The 18,294-nt window shown below is 36.4% G+C and overlaps 2 protein-coding genes across 7 annotated transcripts in view; both read right to left on the reverse strand.

The window, feature by feature from the left end:
• The window catches only part of LSG1 (large 60S subunit nuclear export GTPase 1), a 352,612-nt gene that overhangs the window by 277,492 nt on the left and 56,826 nt on the right, over window positions 1-18,294 (reverse strand). The window lies entirely within an intron of this gene.
• Window positions 1-18,294, reverse strand: part of ATP13A3 (ATPase 13A3) — a 65,053-nt gene that overhangs the window by 26,650 nt on the left and 20,109 nt on the right. For 5 of the 6 annotated variants that reach the window (XM_075507164.1, XM_075507165.1, XM_075507161.1 and 2 more), the window contains exons 3-12: window positions 13,624-13,717; window positions 11,443-11,616; window positions 10,485-10,640; window positions 10,092-10,162; window positions 6,334-6,414; window positions 4,452-4,521; window positions 3,433-3,567; window positions 2,568-2,640; window positions 1,694-1,825; window positions 489-668 (exon numbers count right to left, since the gene is read on the reverse strand). In XM_075507164.1, the coding sequence (XP_075363279.1) occupies window positions 489-668; window positions 1,694-1,825; window positions 2,568-2,640; window positions 3,433-3,567; window positions 4,452-4,521; window positions 6,334-6,414; window positions 10,092-10,162; window positions 10,485-10,640; window positions 11,443-11,616; window positions 13,624-13,717 (1,166 nt within the window). The remainder of the gene's footprint in view (window positions 1-488; window positions 669-1,693; window positions 1,826-2,567; window positions 2,641-3,432; window positions 3,568-4,451; window positions 4,522-6,333; window positions 6,415-10,091; window positions 10,163-10,484; window positions 10,641-11,442; window positions 11,617-13,623; window positions 13,718-18,294) is intronic. The other variant, XM_075507166.1, reaches the window with a different exon arrangement.

Consider the following 18,294-nt stretch of genomic DNA (forward strand, 5'->3'; position numbering starts at 1 on the left):
AACCAAACCTTTACCATACTAGTATGAATGAGCACTTCTGTAGAAAGGGCTAGATTGAACACATTTTTAAGCAAATGTTATGTGCTTTAACAAAATATGGGCAAAGAAAAACATTTGACATTGCCAATGACTCCACTAAAATAAGCTGTTCCCCACTACCTACCCAATCCGATGGTATGCCAAACCTTTTCAGAGAGGCATATGTAGTTCAACCAACACACCGTAAAAGACATCTAAAGGACTTGCAAATGCATTCAGATAAGCTTTAAAAGGATGCTAAAGAGTGATTCACTTTCTTGCTTGCCAATTGATACTCTCCAGGCCATTATCTAGTTCTATTATTGTTGTAAGACATTTATCAAATTATTTGGGGTATACTCATTTATCCAGGCTTAGCAACATTCAACACAATACTCCAAAGTATCAGTTGACACATACCTACAAAAGCAAGTAGTACATTAACAAGGGATAAACTTAACAATTGATACCTGTTCTTACTACTAGAGCTTTGACCAATTCTCCAGTATAAAAACGGGTTTGAATGACATTGGTTCCACAGAACAAAGTATGCCGTTTATGCATTTCTGGACTGTATATTTCATCTCCCATTGCTTTCGGATATTCTGAAGGATTTGGTAGATTAACCTTTGTGACAGGAACACTTTCACCTTAAATGGAAAAAGAGTCTCTAAGCAAGATCAAATAATAATAGACATTTTTTCCTTCACAACTTCAAGTAGAACAATATAATCTCACTTCATCAGCACAGAAGCAGACTTATGGAAGAAGTCATCTTCCTTTCAGCACGTTATTAGGCAGTCTCTCACCTATTAGCCTCAGCTCACCAGATTCCTTATCCAAATCCTATTTAACTGTATTCGTTATTCACCAATGCAGCTTTTGTGCCTCTAACTTAAAATCACATAGGTGTAAAATACAGTTCATTGAAAGAAAAGAGGACAAGCTTCCTTCTCCTCCTGCAAGGCATCACCCCATCTTTACTCAGAAAAACTAGAAGCTGAAGAAAATTATTCTCAGCTCCTTTGGTGACTGAGTATACTCAAGCTAGGGCTGCAATCAATTTTTATCAGTTGCTAGCAGCAGCAAGAGGCTCAAGTATATTCAAAGAATTGAACATGATAAAACGCACAATCTCTGAACTACAGTTTTCTAAACGCTGCCAGTTTGGACAGATTATCCTAGGAATAACAAAAAGTCCATACTATTCACTGAAGCTGTCCTTCAAAGACATCAGGTGCCTGGTTTCAGAGTACACAGGCACAACTTGAGATAATTTCTGGTTTTAAATACAGTACAACGTTCTACTCACTACCTTCATTCCTGGAAGCAGCTGAAAAGTTTGGGCAAAAATTTTCTAAAGAAACATACTGCAGAATTCAATCTGCACTGAGAACACCAAGTCAAGAGGCAGGAAGACAAACTATCAAGAAGAAAGCTTTTCAACAAGAAACCATCTCTCATTTTTGGAGTTGCCAAGCAGCACCAGGTAGCTGTTGCAGATAAGCAGAATGCAAGTACGTAAATACTTAGGAGCATATGTAATTACAAGAACATACACTTTTCAAGTAAAATAAACACATCCACTTCTACTAGAGCAAACTGCAAGTTAAGCATGCCCACAGGTATAAACTAATATGTTTAGCCACAGAGAACCATATGAAGTTTACTTTACCTGTTAACATACTTTCATTTACAATGCAAGTACCACTGAGAAGTACTGCATCACAGGGCATAATTGTCCCATTAGATGGAATCAACATGATATCTCCAGGCACAAGGTCAGTGGAAAGGACTTCTTCTATTTCTGAGTGTTAAAACACAAACAAGTTTACCTGAAAATAGCCACCATCTACAAAACCTGATAAAGATCCTCACGGCTAAGATCCAGGTGGTGACAATTAAGATTACACTCCATTTTATTAATGGTGTTATGGAAAGTTTTTGAAAAGATACAGAAAAAGCCATTGATAAACCCAATTCCATCACAGATTAAAGTCTAGAACACGTGGATATGGTTCATCATAACAAATGAAAGGAATCAAGCTTGTACAAGAGATATTAACAATTAACTAAAGTATAACTTCAGTAGAAAGACACAAGTCCAACACAAATGCATGTCTTACAAAACAATATCACACACCACAACCTAACCACCTTCAACTACTGTGGTATCCAAATGAGCAAAAGTCCAGAAATCAATTCGCAGCCTCTGCTGGGTAATAAATTGTAATGGAAACCCAATGCATGCACATCTTTAAGCCAAGAAAGAAACTACAATGACAATTACATATGCGGAGTGGTAGATAATGAGAAACAGGAATAGAACAAGCACCTAATCTAGAACAAACCTGATATTCACTAAAAATACCATCTAGAAAGATAATCCTACCTAAATTCCACTTTGCAACTTCTCCTTTTCCCAGGCAATTTTGCTAAGAAATGCAAGTATTTCAAGCTGATCAAAGAAAGCACAGATGCACACCAACTTTACACTCACACTTAATGAACAATTTAAACACAACTTCCAAACCACCTGTGAAATTTACCTTTGTTTCCTCTGCAGACAGAAACCCTGACAATGCTGTGAGCTGCTACCATGTCATGTAACATAACATATTGCTGCAAAGGGGAGAAAACAGTTAATTATTTAAAAGCACAGCTTGTCATCTTCTAAATGCACATTCTATCTCTACAAGAAGAAGTGATGAAATTCTTTACTAACATTCTTTTACAACAAAGTGTTACTCAAAACATTCTCTTGAACATAGTTTAGGAAACTTACGGGCAAATAAAGTTTGAGTGCATCAACCTGTACAGGTTCCTACTTTTAACAGAATTTTGGAAGCAAATATACACTGCCACGCAAAATGTTATAAAAATGTTTGGTCATTAACATACATAAGTAAAAATTGCAGTAGTTGTATGCACTTGGATTAAGGTAAGAAGGGATTTTGTCTCTGGTATGAATTTAGAGATTGCAATTTAAGGATAATTGCTACTTTGATTTCCATCAGCTACAGCTAAGTCTACAGAGAAAAATGCATCATCAATTTAACAATCCACACATTTGGCTGCTGCTCAATTCTGTTGGACTTTTTCAAACAGAAAGAAACAATGCAAGATGGAATCACTACTGTCAATAAAACTTGGTATGTAAACTTGTGTCCGGGTTTTATTTAAGTGAAGTAGTGTTTCTGTTAGCTGAAGTCAACCTACTGATTCAACAGCATGGAAAGTCAGCAGAGAAGGGTCTCGAAGAGAACTGTAAATCCAAATTCTTTCAGCTCAGAGAGGGAAATATTCTAACTGTGTATCTCTGAAAAATTCTTAAAAGATTTGTAGGCAATTTCACATCAAAAGAAACCAATCAGTAAAAAGCTGAAAAGATGCATCTGTTTTCTTTGAACTTACCTTTCTAATGGTGTAGAGTGAGCTAACAATGGATATTACAGACATGATCACAATTGCTAATGCATAGTAGTGATATTCATCAGTGATCCACAATATCACACTGAACAACTGAAAAATGTAAAAAGGGTTGAGAACCTAGAAGAGTGACAGAACATTAAAGTTACACCAAAAGGTCACATGCATTCTCCATCAGAAGAGAGTCGGAATCATCCTCCTCCTCCACGGAGGAGATAAACCTTTCCATTCTTTATATGTGATTTTTGTCTGTTTTGCCAAACTGATCCCCCTTTTTCACTACTTCCTCAACCCTTCAAAAAGCACAGTTCTCACTAAAATAATACACTAATACATACTTTTAAGACTGCATGCATTTTCCCCTACACCTCAAAGCAAAATGATAAGAACATCTGATGCACCTTAAGTTACAATTCTTTAATTAATTTGGATGTTATTATCTATTTCTTATTAATAAAAAGTGCACTGACACCTCAAGTTCTTACTCTGCTAGTTCAGGTTGGAGAGTTTCTTTGTTCAAAAGTTTTTACCATGCATTATTATGGCACCTAGCTAACCAGTCAATTATTCAAATCTACCTGATACAAGGAAAATGGAACAAATCCAACAAAAGTCTATGCAAGAACACATTTGATTTGATGCGTATGTTGTAATATATAATCCCTGGGCTGATAATGGAGAACACAATGGATCGTTTTATGTTTGAAATTAACAACAAAAAATAAATAAGATGCATACCCTCTTAAAGAATTCTGACACACTTTCTAACATCCTTGCTAAGGCACCAGGTTGTGAACTCTGAAGAGCTTACAGCTAAGGCCTCTTAAGTTTGGAGAGCTCAAAAATAAAGGTCCATATAATTTTGCTTTACAGTGCTGGGCTCTGGGGGAAGGTTTCTGTTTTACGTTATTATTTGAAAACTAGTCCAATAGTCATTCATTGTACTTAAAGTAACTTTTAATGATATACTTTTTTTTTTTAATTTGTTAAAGGAAAGATCTTACCTCCTTAATCAGAAGCTTAAAATTGGAAGGCACTTTCACAACAATTTCATTTACTCCATAGAATGTTTTTCTGCATTAAAAAAAAAAATATCAAAAGACAGTTAAAATTATTAGAAATTTTATTCACTTCAAAGTCATTCCATTAATATGAGAAAGTATAAAATATTACTTAATCTGTGGCCCCTTTTATTTATCATAGTTTCAGAAGGTGTTTATCAGAAAACATTTACCCAGTGAGATGTTCCAATAGAAAGATAATTATTTTATACTTCAATTTAAACTGTAACTTCTTTCATAGTAAGATTTCCCTGTAAACTGTGTATAGGTCCAATGTTTTTAAACACGTCATTCTGAAAGCCAGTATGGGGTTCTCATTAACTTAAGCTCAGACAAGTGTTAACTCTTACCCTGCAGTTAAGACACTGTTCTCATGGTTCTGTATCATAGTTTTATTCTTAGCATGAAGAAAGGCAAATCATGAAGGGGGGGGGGGGGGAGGGGGGCGGCAAGAAACTAACCTCTGATAGGATCAGAGCTGGTTAAATGACATTGCCATGAAGAAGCCCTTAAAGGATGTTCATAAGGAAAATACTTTTTTTGTAGGAAAAGACACAAATTGACAGAAAATGGAATGATGCGCAAGCAGATGCTTCCGTATTTTAAACTCTAAGAAGGTCTCATTTGCAAAAAACAGCCAGAAATGCAACAGAACCCGAACTATTCTAGTTTGGGTAGTATATCAATAAATTAGAACACCAATAATTAAGTACATATCTACATTTTCACAATATATATTCCATCTTGTTCTTCACGTTTGATAACTAAGAAATCCCTGAACTATGTAACATTAAAGTTACATTTTAAAGGTTTTTTTCTAGACTAAGTTCTTCTCTACCTATGCACTTCAGCTGCGTCCCTTGACAGGCATATTTACACTGTTAGTCTAAAATAGCATGTTAAAAAATTAATTTTTTTTCCCCAGTTATTTCTTGCCAAGTTATTTCTTTTCTTAAAAGAAAAAGTGGGGAATGCATTTAGCCCCAACCAACCAGAGACAGATCCATGCAAGCTATGGGACACACCTGTGATACCAACTAAGCTTTTAAAATTAAAGCCAAAGTCCTAAGGGAAATTTCAGCCTGATCTTCCTAAAATAAGAAATTAGTTACTGTTTAGGCCAGGTTTGCTGCTTTCTGGCATCCAATATTCCTTATTAGCCATCTATCACACTATCCCCTCCCTCACAATGGCCGCTAGCCAAGTATGGGAAAGGAAACAAGAAGCAGCAGAGTGATCTCCCTCAGCATTCCCTTCAAATCTTCAACAATCTGCAGATTGAGACAAATGAGCATCTTTCCAGCTGAAGAACTCTTGATGGACTTTTCCACTGGGAACCAGTCTATTTGCCTCTGAACTCACGCCCTTGAACAATGACAGTATGTTATGGTAACATATATGTCACTTAAAGGTGAGTTATGTGGAAAAAATAACTACTTTGTTTTACATCAACTGCCAAATTTCACTGCATACCTGCCAGCGTGGTTGAAAACATAACTGCTTGCTATTCTTTTTGTATACTCATTTTATTTCAAAATGTTAAGTAGTAAATACAATTTCAGAAATACATTCTGAATTACTTTAAGCAATAGTTCCAATTCCCATGGTTATTGTACTCTGAGAAAAGTCAACACAGTATCAGAGTCTTGTTCCTACTCGACGTATAGGTAAGAAAAACAAGAATTTCATACATCTAACAGCCTTCTTTGAAGGAAGTGCAAGAGCCTGTCTGTAAAAACTAATCAATTGTCTTCTAGTTTTGTTAACACTTTGAGCACAGGTAATGGAACAAAAACAATTTGTCCCTCAAATACTGTAATATTACCTGTAATCACGCATTCTCTTTGTCAGTCCTGTGCTGTGTTCGTTATGAATTGAAGAACAGGATGTAGGTTCACCTAGATCTCTAAGTAAAGGAAAAAGTCAATTAGTTATTTAAGAAACCTGACATTTAAAATGAAGTATTCGGTTACTCAAAAGAGCTAGGTCTTTGCCAAGAGTTACACTGTATTATAAAAGAACAAAGTCTATGGATTAATGTTTTTCTAGCTATTTTTGTCAGAACTGCAGATACCAATGAGATGTTAAAAACAGTCCTCTTGTTCACGTCTTACTCTGTAGTATAGTCATATCTATTTCAACCAAAATGGAGATACACTTAAATGAAGTAAAATACTAGCATAACTAGTATTCAAAGGTCTCTAAAAAGTGAGCAAGTTTTATAAAACATTATATGAAATCAATATGGATTAATATTTCTTCAAATTATCTTCATTTGTCTCTAAGTAGTAATGGAAGCATTTTAAAAACAATTATTATTTAATTTTTCAAATAAATCCATACTGAAGCTATTTTGCAGCACCTTGCTATCAAAATTGTACCCATGACTAGGTAAAGGACAGTCTACATTTTAAGTACTTCCTTATGACTGGAAGACTCACCTTCACAGGACTTTTCTACATGCTGTGAAAGCAAATGCTCTAATTTAGAAGATCTGCAGATATGCACACCTGAAACATCATTATGTTTACAGCTATGGGATGATTTCAACTACCAAACTCAGGAAATCTGACATATCATGCCCAATATCCAGGCATTTTCTAGCGGACATGATTTGGATGCACAGGAAAATACCACTATCTTCTAAAAGGCTTTCACAGATGACTTGACAAAACCAGCGCTATTCAACACAAGGCTTTTTTTATATTGGATAGCTATTAAGTTATCTACTAAAAAAGGATTCAGAGTTGTCCCAGTGAAGAAAGAACTCTTTATTGTGCATATATAGTAACAATTATTTCCATTCTCTAGAACACAGGGAAAGCTTTAAAATTCCTCACTATTGCAAAGGGTAGGACCATGTTTCCACCAACTTCTCGTAAAAGAATAGAAGGTGAAAATGTTAATGTGTTAATCTGGCCACAGGTTTACAAGGTTTCCCTAAAATTTTTCAAGTTGAAGGATTTTAAAATTACAATTTTTAGATAAATAAATATACAATTCTCTGTTAATAACTGTGCTTTTCCTCCCATTCTATCTCAAATGATTCAATTTTTCTTTTCCTGTAAAAAAAGGAATGTAACAGTGGGTTTAAGAAGGGTCCCTAAAACTAAGTGCTTTATATGCAAACGTGCATACCTGTGTGTGTAATGTCCATGCAAAGACAAAGCTTCTAGCAGGACGTTATCTGCTTTTTACAGTACTGTTACAGTACTGAATTCTCAGGGCATTTAAAAAAAATGCCTGTGTGCACACAGTTTATTCCATAAAGCACTCATCAACTCACTCAGAGATTCAGTTGACACTAGCTAACACAAAACAGACGTACAAGGTCAAAGTTGCATCCTCTTTGGCTATGTGACCAAGTCTCATTTAGTTTAAGAACAATTACACTTGCATTTCCTGTGTTTAAAACAGTGATCTTAATGATATGAAACTGAAGCTCTCATAACCGAATTAGTTGCCCAAGAAATCTTAATTTGCCTCCCTTCTGTATTGTGCTAAGTCTCTAATTATGTGATCAAACTGTTCTGTCTCTGGATACTTGCATAATTAACTCACAGAGTGAGCCTATCTTTGTGATGCAGTGTTGTGCTTAGATCACAACTACAACTGTGTTGCTGGCCTTATGGATTTCACTATAAAGCCCTCAGTCTCATATACCGTCTCTATAAATATAAACTTGATTCTCTACCATGTTATTAGGTAATACCAATTTCTGCTTTTTACATTAGGTAATACCGATTTCTGTTTTTTACATAAATTGAAGAGCAGATTAAGAAAAAGTATCTTGATGAAGGACAAATTTTTAAGACTTCTTTTCAGAATATTCGTCATTCATAAGCTCAGCTATTATTTCTCAGGTGGTGTCTAGTACTTCACTACATGATCATACCTAATTCACTTTAAAGAAAAGTTATAGCAAACTCTCATTCTTATTTGACCTTGTACAAAAGTGACTTAGTACTCTGCCAGTATCGGGTACGTCTCAGATCCAGCTGTTTCTCTTCTTTATTATCCAATTGCTAAATAATGGTGTCCAGCTCAGCTACAGTACCTGACTAAACAAGTGGTCAGGCTCAGCCGTTGCTAATACATCAAACAAATGAAAGTTTGGCATATCAGCAAGAATGTGATTGAATAAATGCTCACATAACTTCACAGGCATATCTGAGATTTTTCCGGGGCTTATAAATTGGCTGAGTTATCACAAGAACATCAAAAGGCACAGTCAAACAGCCAACAAATGCCAAGTTTCAATTCACTGCTTTAATGCTAAGAAACAGCACTTTTTTCTGAAGATGTGGAGTCTCATGTTTTTTTTCCCCATACCTGTTCTTAGCATAAAAGTATAGTTTTGAGGGTTTTTTTAATCTCATCTGTGGGAAAATATTCCCTTTGAACAGTTTAAATTAGCAACACTATAGGCATGAAATCAGGACCCTGTAATGCAAAACGACAAGCGTCACTACCTGCACCACTGTAATTCATGGGAGGCTTAACATAAAAAATGCACACAAAGCTTTTAATTATTTACACATGAACTGAGACATTTCCACTCTCCCAGAGGAGGAGTGCTCAGTTTTGTAACTGCTTGTATTACAATCATTTCTTTAAATTGCTGTCACTGCTGATAGCTTTCCATACTATTTGCACATACTTTTTTTGAAAACATAAGAAATATTTGCAGAGTATGTTTCTTCTTACAGAAATTTTAGCTATTTTTCTTTCCTTCAGTCACTGGTCATCAATTTTTTCTATATGTAGGGCTTGGACTTTTCCACGTGGTTCAATGCAGTGAACATTAAGTTAAAAAGAGGTTATATTTCTGACTCGAACTTCTTATTTTAACAAGCAGTTGTCAAAAACCAAGAAGCCTGTGTTCATTTAACTTGTTACCCCTATGAGAAGGCCTTATCAGTAGCATCAGAAAAAAAGAACTTTCTTCTTCAACCCTAATGTCATGCAACAGTGCTGCTGGATAAAAGAAAATACAGCGGATCTTCAGTGAGCACAGCTAGTACTGCCCACTAAAAGACATTTTCTATCAATGCAAGAGATCTGGTTTTGTTACTAAAGAGTAACAAAAGAGGGATGAGTTTCAGTTCAACTGGACTAAAATGTAGCAGCAGACCTACACAAAGATAAGCAACAAGGTACTGGTGAATTCCCCTCTTCCTAGATACTCCATTTGGGTCTAGCTCAGCAGCAATGCAAAATATGTAAGTTACTCCATCAGAAGGAAAGTTTTTAAGAGTTTATAGAAGGAGAACTACTGTCTACAAACAGGTGCTCTGATTCTCAAATAACACTCCAAGAACAGGCAAAAAGCCTGCAGAGGCATGCAGCCTGTCACCCTATACGAATCATGCTCAATAAAGGTAGATTAAACAAATTCCTTCCTTCCAAAGTCACACCGAGCTAAAATCTCCCTGCTCTCACTATGGTTCAAAGAAAGACTCAATGAGCTAAAACAGCTGGTCAGAATATGATACCAATTTTCACCATCTTCTTAGGCATGCTCTTGTATTTTAAAAAAACATGCAGTTTGAAGCACAACACGAAAAAAAAAAGTATTCTTACCGTACGACATCAAAATTTTGATCTGAATCATTCCAGAAATACCTCACGCTGTGATGTGTGAAATAACGAATCTGCAAGGGCAATAGACATAGATATTAAACTACCACTGCTTAGCACCTCTCTTCTGACTGACTTTATTCTGAACAGCAATGGAAAATGAATTTAGAAAAACTTCACTGAAAGTTGAATACTTTTTTTTCAAAATAACCTTTCAAGCTTTCCACAATTTCCAGTAACAGGTTATTGAGGAAAAGATTTGTGCTCCACCCAAAGAATGAGCTAGCCTTTTAGAGAACAGTAGCAGCTCACCTGTACTGTATTGTGTGTGTTTACTCTAGATACTACTTGAGATACTTTGAAAATTAGCAAGTGCAGTATTGCAGGTTTACTTACAGGCAAATATTTTTTCAAATAATTTTTATTCTCTTCTGCAGCAGATTCATAGAAAGGAACAGCATGGCCATTTGAAACCTTAGGATTCTGTAAAGGATTGGCTCCCAAAGAACGCATACTGCAAACCTTTGCACAAAACCATATCTTGAATTCATCCTTAAAAAGAGGGAAAAAAATGAGTTGGTTGAAACAGCATTTAAACAGCATTTTACTACAACAGCTGTAGCAAAAAGTGTCAACAAGAGATGACAGATTAGCAGAGCCCATACATAACTACAGAAGATATCCCCAAGTTAATATCAGCTACCTTAAGAATACATTTTCTTTCCACAACTCTAAAAGCATATTTTTTGCACTGAAAGACTTTTTTTTTTTAAGCAATGAGTCTTGGCACTTGAATTTTGACATCTTCAGCCCTTCGCAATTGAATATAGTTGTTCTGTAGTAGAAAGAACTATGGGATTCCTATGCATTCACCTGTACCCACCGTGCAACTTCAAATAACTGAGGACTTAACACAAGATCATAACCAGGGACCGTACGCTGCAATTGTGGAAGAAGAAAATCACCTGAAATCGAACCACAGTTGGGTCCACAATTACACCTTAATTCAACAAACATATCTTTGCTGAACAAGGGAGGGAAAGCCTGAAACCATGTTATCAGGTTATATGAACAAGGTATCTGTTCTGTAACTTTTGATGCCAACAGCATTCATGTATTTAATTCTTAAAATCCAAAAGCAAAGACTTTCTTTTTGCTATGTCCTCTGCAAACAACTGCCAGTCTTCCCATATGGGCAGCAAAGCTATGTACAGTACCAAGGAGCACAGTTCTGCAGTGCTGTAAAACAAAATCATGTCTACATGGCAGGCAAGGATTTGTGTATTTTAGCAAGCAGCAAGAGGGATGCGAAACAACTGCAAACTGGGAGAAGTGCATCCTCCTACAGACTTACAGTTGTTCTCAGCAGAACCACTTCACAGTCTTTAAGCGTAGTCCTTTTGCATGTTGCTTTCACACGCCACTGAGGCATCCAGTAGAGGAGGAGGAGAAGCAAGCCACCAGAACAGATCACTCCTACAGTAACTAGCACCAGCTTCCAGCGACATAGACCATAGCCATAGATCTCCTGCATGGAAACAGAGAAACAAATAACAAACAATGACCCTCTTAATTACTCTGGCTTGGGAAGCCAACATTAATTTTTCATAAAGTGCAGTATTTAAAGCGAGTCAAATTTCAAAGCCATTTTCTCCTTTTTCTTTTCTAGGAGAAGGAAGGATTTTAAAAACTTACTACATGATGGAGTGGCAATAAAAAGGAACACTGGTTTGCCCAGTCAGAAATACAAACATCAGTAAAAGCCTGACAAAGGCAGAACATCCACATTGTTTAGAACATTTCATTGCAGGACCTGTCTCCTCTCTGCACTGTTTCCTAAGGACTGAGGTTGCAACACAACCTGTCTTAACTCTCAGTGAACAATTTTTGACCATGACACAACACAAGTCAGCTAAGCATTTAAGAGCAAAAGCATATATGGTTCTGTCAAATGCTGATTTTACCACATAGCATTTGATTAGCTAGAATACATAGTTTTGAATTACTGGTGCTAGCTGAATTTCATACTTTCTAAACAAGCCTGTAAATACATTTATCAACATTACTTTTTAGTAGAGAAACTGGCTTATTTTGCCTGCCATTTAGCAAGAAATGCTACTGTGAAACATTAGAAACTGCAAGCCACACAGTCAAAGGTTCTGTAACTTGCACCAGCTGGAAAAATCCTCTTCTCTCATTAAAAAAACCCACGAAGTATTAAGTGTGCCTTGGCCAAAGGCAAGTACCAACTTAACCTGATGACAGCCAGGAACAGAAAGTAATTCAGTGACTTACTCAATGCTGTGTCACATTCCTGAGTTTCACATTACATCATTAGATTACATTTCCTGCTGCAAAAGGGCAATGAAGTTTCCCATTGAGTCCCACCCACATTGTTCACATTGACACCAACTTTTTGCAAATTTTTGTATACTTTTCATTAGACAGTATTAGAAATTGTTTAAACTCCTTTCCTAAGAAAAGGCTTTTCAACAAGTTTGTTTTGCAGCCTTCTCAGCTGACAAAAAGCAGAGACAAAACCCATTCTCTGTTACCCTCAAAACACTGGAGCCAGTATTCACTCCTTACCAATAAAAACAGGTGGGTGAAAGATGGTGGGAGAGGTTAATGCTTCCGTTGGGGCAAAAAAAATTATTTCCTCCGAAAAGCATTTATTTTAGTGATCAGACCATAAGTATCTCAGTTTAATTTTTTGTTGTAAGGTGTGTTTGCCTACTCTCCGTATTAGAGCTGGTCTAGTGAAGAGCAGCTTTTCCTAGCAGCGTGCACAAAGACAGAGCAAGGACTTCAATTCACAGGAATCTTACCATTTTTTAAAACAAAAATCCCTATATACCCCAAATAGTTTCTCCTGTCTCTAGAATGGGCTAGAAATTTAAAGACCAGCTGCCACTATTTTCCTGTCAAAGCTAGCTGCTCTGTCTTCCAGGACAAACGATAAGAGATATCATTGCTCCAGTAGGAAGCAAAGTTTATGTGCTACCAAATACCCATAAAACTGCTTGCCATGCTTTAGGGAGTGGGTCTTATCTGCATAAATATGAATACGCAAGAGTATGCAGACTACAGTCAGATTATGGAGCATTAACCTGTTTTAAATTACAAGAAAAAAAGCTCCAGGATTTGGAAAAGAAAAAAAAAAAAAAACAACACAAAAATAACCAAAACCCACAACCCACTTTGCTTCCATTTTCCTTAAAAAAAAAAAAAAAACAACAAAAAACAAAACCACAAAACACACAACTTAAGTACCAAAATCTGTTCTCTATTGGACTACTGACCTCAATGTATGTAGCCAACCCAGCACCTTTGCAAAAGCTTTCAACAAAAACATTCCCTATCCCAAGACTAGATTTCTTAATACCAAAAAAGATTATCAAGGTAACCTTATAAAATTGCTAAATTGATTTAAACTGAGACAGCCACTCCCTGACGTGATATGTCCCATTCAAAGAGAAAACCATGAAAATGTGTTTCTTTCACTGTATAAAAACAGGCAAAGAGAATTCCTTACCATCTCATCTTCCTCTGCTTTATTGACAAATTTCTCTTCTTCTTTCTCCATGTTTAGTATGATATGGAACTTCTCAACTTGAGATATGGAAGACCTTAACAACAAAAGAATTAAGAATTAAAAATTGAAGCAACATTACAGATTTTATACCCAAGTATGAGGTTGTTTTGAGTTATTTTCTTAAGTGCATACACATAAAACACACCAACAACATATTAATATAGATCTTAAATTTGCACTGTTACTAGTTTCCAGCAGTAACAACCCAAGAAGCTCTAGTAAAGCTTTAAGATTGAACACGGGATGAATACAAGTGAAATATTGCAGAAACAGCAGGCTCTGAAGGAGGGAAAAGAGCTTGTACCAATTTAACTTGGTTACATTCTACATGCAGCAAGCAGTTTTTGGTACATTCTACAAATTTCACAATGGAAATGTAAATTAAACCTGTAAAAAAAGCTTAAAAGTAGGTCAAGATTACACATTTCTATCATTCTATATGCAATAGCTCCAATCAGATGCTTTCAGAAGCCAGGCTATCCTTTAAGAGGAAAGACACTGTACCCCCGAGATGTGCATTTCTCATCTGAGCAGAAAAATAAGTACGTGCTAAAAAAAGTTTAGCCCCCAGTTTAGTATTTCTAAATCAAGACATGCTTAATGGTCAGTTAGGCTCTTCCCTTCTTTCCAATTCTTTTACCATTCAATTTGTATCAATGGGTTCATTTCTTATCGTAAATCTCTCATAGTTGCAAACCTTGAGGGGTGCTTTGAGGAGAGATTATGATCACGAGTTTCATGAACAGGGAAAGGCATGAAAAAATATGAAGCTATCTATGAGATGAACATAGTGCACACAGATCCCTATCCCAATAGGGAAGAACTACAAACAAAGGCTACAACATACTATGAGGCTCATCAGAAGTTTCAACATCACAAAGAAAATCAAAGATACCAAGTCAAAAAGCTAAATTTTTGAAATTAAAACTGCATCTAACCTTCAGTTGGGGGCCTCTGTACATGTTAATTGTATACAATTTATAACGCATACACCCACATCGTATTTCCACAGGAACACCTACCATAGTTAAAACCACTGAATAGCCAGTACTCCCCTGCCAAGACATGGATTAACTATCATGCTCTGCACTGACATTGCACAGCCTTTGATTTTATTTACTGCACATATATAAATCTCTCAGAAGACAGCACTTACTACCACAGGATATAAGCAGCCCTCAAGTATCAAGGATTCACTGTCATAGCACAAGTAGTTATTGTAATTGTCATTTTTCAGACAGAAGACTGTTATAAAAAAAAAAAAAAAAGAATCAAGGTGAAAGCCATCCACTTAACCTCATCTCAGCTGTCCATTGAAGACTAGGATGCCACTATTTAAAATACTTAGTATTGGGTAGCATTATGATAAAAGCACAATCATTACCAAGTTCTTTGCTGTCATTAACTCCCCAACATTTTCACAACTCAAATCACCAGACTCCAAGTCAGATCCTCTCAAAGCCAGCCCCTGGATCCATGCACTTACATTCAACAGCAATGCCAACCTCAAAAGGTCCTTCCTCCCAACTCCTGCAGTTTATCAACATCATCACATCCTTGCGTGTTTTCTGCAAGCTACCACCTCCTTTCCAATTAAGCCAACAAATGAAGCAGGAACCCAAGAGAAAAGGTTTCTTTTGCTGCCCAAATCTGGGTCTCCTCAGAAATCTTATTCCCACTGCTGAATACGGTCCTAGTGGAAGAAACACATACTCAAAGCAAAGAACTGCATCACAACACAGGGCTCAGTCACAGGTGAAAAACAACTCAGCACTTCATAAATTGAGTGCTTGATACAGTTTGTATTTTGTTCTGTATGGAAGGAAGCTAATTTGGTAACAACAGTCTCCTTTGATAGAAACACCAGCTCACACATTCCTTGCTTTAAGCTGGAAATTTTCTATTACTATCCAATACTGAACGACGAATAACTTTCTTACTGCAGATTAATTTGGAAATTAAGCCAAAAGATGTGACCACTGATACTTCCTTATCTGTTACACAAGTCAGGCAAGTTCTAAAACACATTTTTGTTTAAATTGCCACTTTTCTTCACTAACCAGCTTTTTACCCCGGGAAAGAGATACAGATAGATATATAGATATAGATATGAAACCAGTTAAAATCTGTCCTAAACATACACAGGATTGCTAGGAAAGCTCCTGAGAACAATCTGTGAATTAATAATGTCAAACAACTTTATGTACACCATACAAATCACATTTTCAATCAAGAAGTCTCACAGTCAGAAAAAGGTTTGTGTATTTACAGAATTATACTTCTAACAGAGTTCACAGCTCCATGAGAGAATTATTAGATTTATCATACTTGAAATAGTTTGCTCAAACAAACATGCATTTCCCTGCTACAGTGTACTGCAACATCAAAAACAGTGCCTGTAGGCAAAACTCCAATCTTGATGAACATATCTAGCAACAACTGTACTTGATACAGGAAAGCACCAGGCAGCAAAATAAATGCAAACAGCTTCAAAATCAATAAATCTCAACTGAGATTTCCATATGGCCAACACGTCAGAACAGGCACCTTATGAGACACCACGGCAGCATGAGAGAGGAGTGCAATTGCTTTAATTTAGGGCTGTTCCACAGCTAGGAAGGAGCATCACGTTGTCAGTCTGAAGAAGCACGAAGGGAAATCTAAGCACTGAGAGCACCAGCAATAATTCCTGTGATTCAAGGAGTTCTTTGACCAGCTGGGTAGAATCACACAGGGAATACACGAAGAGCATTAGGAGGCTATTTTTGACTCACGTCACTAGCTGCATCTGCATTATTTTATACAGACTCATTTACTGAGCAACCTTCAACTAACACACTCTCTCAGTATTTCACATACTGCCTGTAATTTTCCATATTAAACTCAAATTGAAACCTCTAAAATTAGAAAACATTAGAGATCTTTTCTTACTTGATGGGTCATGAAAATCATTACTATTCAGCAACGAAGAACAGCACTCTTTCTCCAATCTTACCCCTTTTGGCACATCATCAGCCCAAGCTCATCATCAAGAGTTCAAACGCATAACTGCACTGGGTTTGTTTCTCACTGCCCTGATGAAAGCTGGGGTTGAACACCACCACCATGGGCTCCACAGGGTTGCCCTCTTTGGAGGTGACTTCAGGCTGCTGGGTCAGACTGAAGAAATAAGTAACAGCATCTCACCGATTCAGAAGAGACTTTAGCAATATGCATTTGAACTTTACTTCCTTCCTTCTATAATATGGTGGGAATTTAAACGTTTCAGTATTTTAAATATTTAATTAAATATTTAAATATAAGCCTCAGACTTTTCAGACTACAAGGGAATATGACATTTTACTAGTACTCGAATTGAAGTGAGGTTGAAATCCACTCACAAGAAGCAACATGGACTCACGAATATTCAAATATAAAGTAACTCTGATGCAAGGGCTGCCGCTGAGCCTCTCTCCGGCACAAGTTCCCTGGAGTGAATAGCTAGAGAAGTCCTTTCCCCCTTTAACAAACTGAAAATAGCAACCAAAAAGCATTATTTATTCCTTTTAAAGAAAGGGGCCAAAAACAATGGAAATGGTGAAAGTTATTGTCGCTCCACTTACATAATTTTTACTCATTGAGCTAGTATTGTATAGCTACGCATATTCTAGAGTCAGAAAAGTAGGAAGTATCAAAAAGGTCTGTAAAAGAAATGCTGTTTGCCACTGAGACTAAGAGAATGAAATCACTTGCAACATTTTAGAACGTAGGTATAAATTTAACAAATGGTATAGCGGTCAGCTGAACAGTGTCTGAACTGTAAATACTTCTAAGAGCATACATTTGAATCACAAGCTTAAACAACTTTTTTTTAAAAAGTATATCAAAGTTAAGTTAAATTGCATTTGCTATTTGCCTCTGTCCTGAAGAGTATGTAGCTATGAGTAGGACAGCACCTGCAGTTTCAGATTTAAGTCGATATTATTTTAGAGCTGAAATAGACCACAAATTGGATCACTGGAGAAATTACAGCAGTGTACAGACCTTAAAACTACATGCATCCCCCACAGTGAAGAAAATGTTGCACCTTTTCTGAATTACTACACCAAGATCTATTTGTTGATCTATCCTGACTAAACAACCAGGATACCAAGCAGTTCTACCAAAATATTTATAGGCAATAAACATTTGTAGCAACACTATAGAAGGTGCAAGTGAACTCACAGCATATTTATTAAGGAAAATGTTGTTAAAGAACTACAGTAAGTCTCAATCAGTATGCCTCAAGAGTTCTGCAAGCCACACTTTTGAAGGGCTACTAGCTCATCTGAAGTCAGTTTTCTAATACTTGCCAAAATTAAACTACTTCAGTGCAAATTTTACCCTTCAAGTTTGATTTGGAGGGTGGGAAGCAAAGAGATCTTCCCTCCGTTCTACTCTACATCTTTCCCAAGTCCATAATCCTTAAAAACTAATTCTGCTTTAGCATACATACATTGTTGCCATCAGTTTATTCTTCTAGATTTCCAGTTTAACTGGAAGTTTCATAATTTCAAGAGAAAAATTCCAAGGTCTGGAAAGACTACAGCTACAAAAGAAGAAACTTTTGAGATCTCCTGCAGTCACTGGGCA

This window comes from Mycteria americana, chromosome 7 (assembly GCF_035582795.1).
Source record: "Mycteria americana isolate JAX WOST 10 ecotype Jacksonville Zoo and Gardens chromosome 7, USCA_MyAme_1.0, whole genome shotgun sequence".
Taxonomy (NCBI): domain Eukaryota; kingdom Metazoa; phylum Chordata; class Aves; order Ciconiiformes; family Ciconiidae; genus Mycteria; species Mycteria americana.